At 43.0% G+C, this 3,046-nt stretch overlaps 1 protein-coding gene across 1 annotated transcript; it reads right to left on the bottom strand.

The window, feature by feature from the left end:
* Positions 1-1,653: 1,653 nt before the first annotated feature.
* Positions 1,654-2,663, bottom strand: LOC116732814 (eotaxin-like). The gene is made up of 3 exons (XM_032583310.1): positions 2,458-2,663; positions 2,270-2,381; positions 1,654-2,048 (listed from the first exon to the last, which is right to left on the bottom strand). Exons 1-3 carry the CDS (start codon positions 2,525-2,527, stop codon positions 1,949-1,951), a joined length of 282 nt encoding a protein of 93 aa, XP_032439201.1. The 5' UTR covers positions 2,528-2,663; the 3' UTR covers positions 1,654-1,948.
* Between the last annotated feature and the right edge of the window lie 383 nt (positions 2,664-3,046).

Here is a 3,046-nt window from a genome sequence, read left to right as displayed (position 1 = left end):
CTGAACGATCTGCTGCAGGCTGCAGTTGACATTAAAACCTTTTCATGTGTGTGTGTGTGTGTGTGTGTGTGTGTGTGCGTTTGTTTCTAATACTTTGTGGGGACCATTTTCCTGACATATACTATGTTGTGGGGACCCACTGCTCCTTGTGGGGACCGAAGCCTGGTCCCCACAAGGGGAAACGCTGTTTTTGGGTCAGGAGTCAGATTTAGGACTAAGGTGTGAATTGAGTTTTGGTTAGGATTAGGTTTGTAATGGATAGAGTTAGGATAAGGGTAGGGGGTAAGGTTTAGGCTGTAGAAATGAATGGAAGTCAATGGAAAGTCCCCGCAAAGATGGGGTGCGCAAACATGTGTGTGTGGGGGGGGCACGTGTGTGTGTCACACACATGGTGATGCTTTTGCATGGTGTGCAGCCATGCTAAACATTTTTAGACCACAAACCCAACAGGATACGTTCTGCTCAATGTGTGACTATGTGATGCACCAGGGACAGTTTGTTCACCTCGACTCTCTTCAAAGGCAAATAAATAATATTCAGAGAGACAAAAACAAAAGTTTATCTGCATTTAGGATCGTATGGTCACACTTTGCAGAGCTGAGTGACTGATGATGATGATGATGAAGCTGTTGAAGGACAGCAGCTCTGGAGGAATGGACCTGAGGTCACTGGTTGGTCAACAGACATTAAGACTCGTCTGTCTTAATGGTTTTGTTTGGTTAGGAGAATAATTGGTTTCCCTAAAGCTGAATCTCTGACGTAAAGTTGTCCAGTGCTCAATCACTCACCATGGCAACCGAATGCACAGCTCTGGAAAAAGTTAAAATGATCAGTTTCTCTGATATTACTCTTTACAGGTATATGCTTAAGTAACATGAACATTGTCCTGTTATTCTATGAACTGCTGACAACATGTCTCCGAAATTCTGAGCAAAAATGTAATATTTATTAGCAGAAAATGAGAAGTGGTGAAAACAACGAAAAAAGATGCAGTGCTTTCAGACCTCAAAGAGAACAAGTTTATATTCACTTAGAAACAAAAACACTGATGTTTTAACTCAGGAAGAGTTTAGAAATCAACATTAGATAGAATAACCAGGAGGTTTTCAGTGGGGCTCTTCATTTTTTTTCTAGAGCTGTAGCTGCACAACACGGCCTGCTGACATGGGCATTTATTAGTAACAAAATATGACTGGTTTTTCTAGTACTGCACTGATGGTGTGTGTGGTTTGGGAGAGTTAGGTGCTACTTAGACACATGAATTTCCCTACGTGGGTATTAATAAAGTATTGGTCTGTCCGTTTGTCTGTTTAGTAACAGGTATGTCAGTAAATGGCTGAAACTGGTTGTCAGTAAGAGTCCTGAGGTTTAACACATTGAGTAAAAAGGGGATGTGGTTTGGTAGACCAGGAGTAAAAACTGTCGAGTCAAATGTCAGAGCTGGAAAACACCAACTGGTTCTGACAAAGATGTAATTAACTTGTTTCTAAATAAATGAATGTTCCTCTATTCAGTTCAGATCTTTAAGTTTTTCAATGTAACTTCTTGAAACTTGCAGAAACGTCATATCTACTGATCTGATTTTCTAATCCTTTCATCTCGTCTTACCAAAGAAGTTATTATAAGCCTGAGCAATGTAGAAATACACCGCTAGAGCAGATGAGTACATGTTTTTATTTTTATTTGAGATGCAACCAACAGGTACAGCAGATCAGTTTAGAAAACACCAGAAAACAAGATCAGATCAAAACCGGTTTCCAGTGAGGTTAACCCGTCAAGATAATGAAACCACTGAAACAAGGTCAGATGAATGACTCCGCTTGGAAGCAAAAAGCTCTGAAAGGGTCCGTCAGAATAACACGCTGAGTCGTCAGAACGCCGCAAACGTTCTCCAGCTTTTATGGGGGGCGAAACAAAGCAGAGAAAGGTGAAAGGATGAGCAAGAGGTTCACTTCAAGTCCTTTTCATCCAGATGCCTCATCATGTTTTCAACCCACAGGAGACTTGCGTCCACGCAGATGTGGCGACGATTCTGCTCTGTGACCAAACTACACAAAAAGGAAGGAGATTTGAAAATAAAGATACCGTCAACACTTCCTTGTACAAGGCCAAGGGTAATGTCGATATGAAACATGTCTACTTTAAGCATTATTGACATTATTCTTCTGATCATTTCCCTGAGAGAAAATCCCTCCCTACCCATTTGTCTTCTTAGGACTCGTTCAAAACTTGACCGACATGAACCCAGTTTGGAGTTTGAGTTACTCACATGACTGCAGCCTTGGGACAGCGGTAATCGGTGAAGTAGTACGAGCGGATGGCCGTTTTTTTCATCTGCCGTCGATAGAATTTGAAGCAGCAGTCGTCGGGTCCAATTCCATCTGAGGACAAGAAGATCACAGTAAACGAATCGTCTGAGAGCCTGAAGAAGCAGCTGTGGTCCGGCTGGAGCCTTACTGCTGCAGAGGACCGTGGACAGCAGAGCGGCTCCCAGGACACAGAGCAGGAAGACGTGTTGGGCCTTCATGATGACCAGATGTTCCTCCGGAGGTGATGATGATGAAGACTTACGGCACGTCTGGGGAAAACAAGGTTCAAAATGGATGGGAGGAGTGACAAGGTGTCAGTGGGGTTAAGGTGGGAGGGTGTGTGGTTATGAAGAGACTGCATGTGAAACTTTCCACTCAGTTAGAATCGATGGTGCAGTACAGAGGGAAAGCAGCCGTGGTTTGACCAACTCTGCATCCGTCGAGCGAGACGATGACGGAGCACAACACTGGTTCTCACTAAGCAATAAGAGAAACGATACGAAGACGACATCGAGATTCAGATGTTGCGTTTGCTGCACGTTTCCATTGACTTTCCTATTCTTGGTGCTTCTGGTTTGAAAACCCACCCGAACGTCTCGAGCCGATTCCTGATCAGGTTTTTTTTTCGAGAACCAATTTTGCTCAGAACTATTTCACAACAAAAAATGAACTCAATCTGAATCAACTTCACTGTCCTACTTTGTACACAGAGGCAACGAATTTCAACAAAGTTTTAC

This window comes from Xiphophorus hellerii, chromosome 14, assembly GCF_003331165.1.
Source record: "Xiphophorus hellerii strain 12219 chromosome 14, Xiphophorus_hellerii-4.1, whole genome shotgun sequence".
In the NCBI taxonomy this organism is placed as follows: Eukaryota; Metazoa; Chordata; class Actinopteri; order Cyprinodontiformes; family Poeciliidae; genus Xiphophorus; species Xiphophorus hellerii.
Note: the sequence above shows the minus strand (reverse complement) of the source record. Positions and strands in the feature narration are given on the sequence as shown.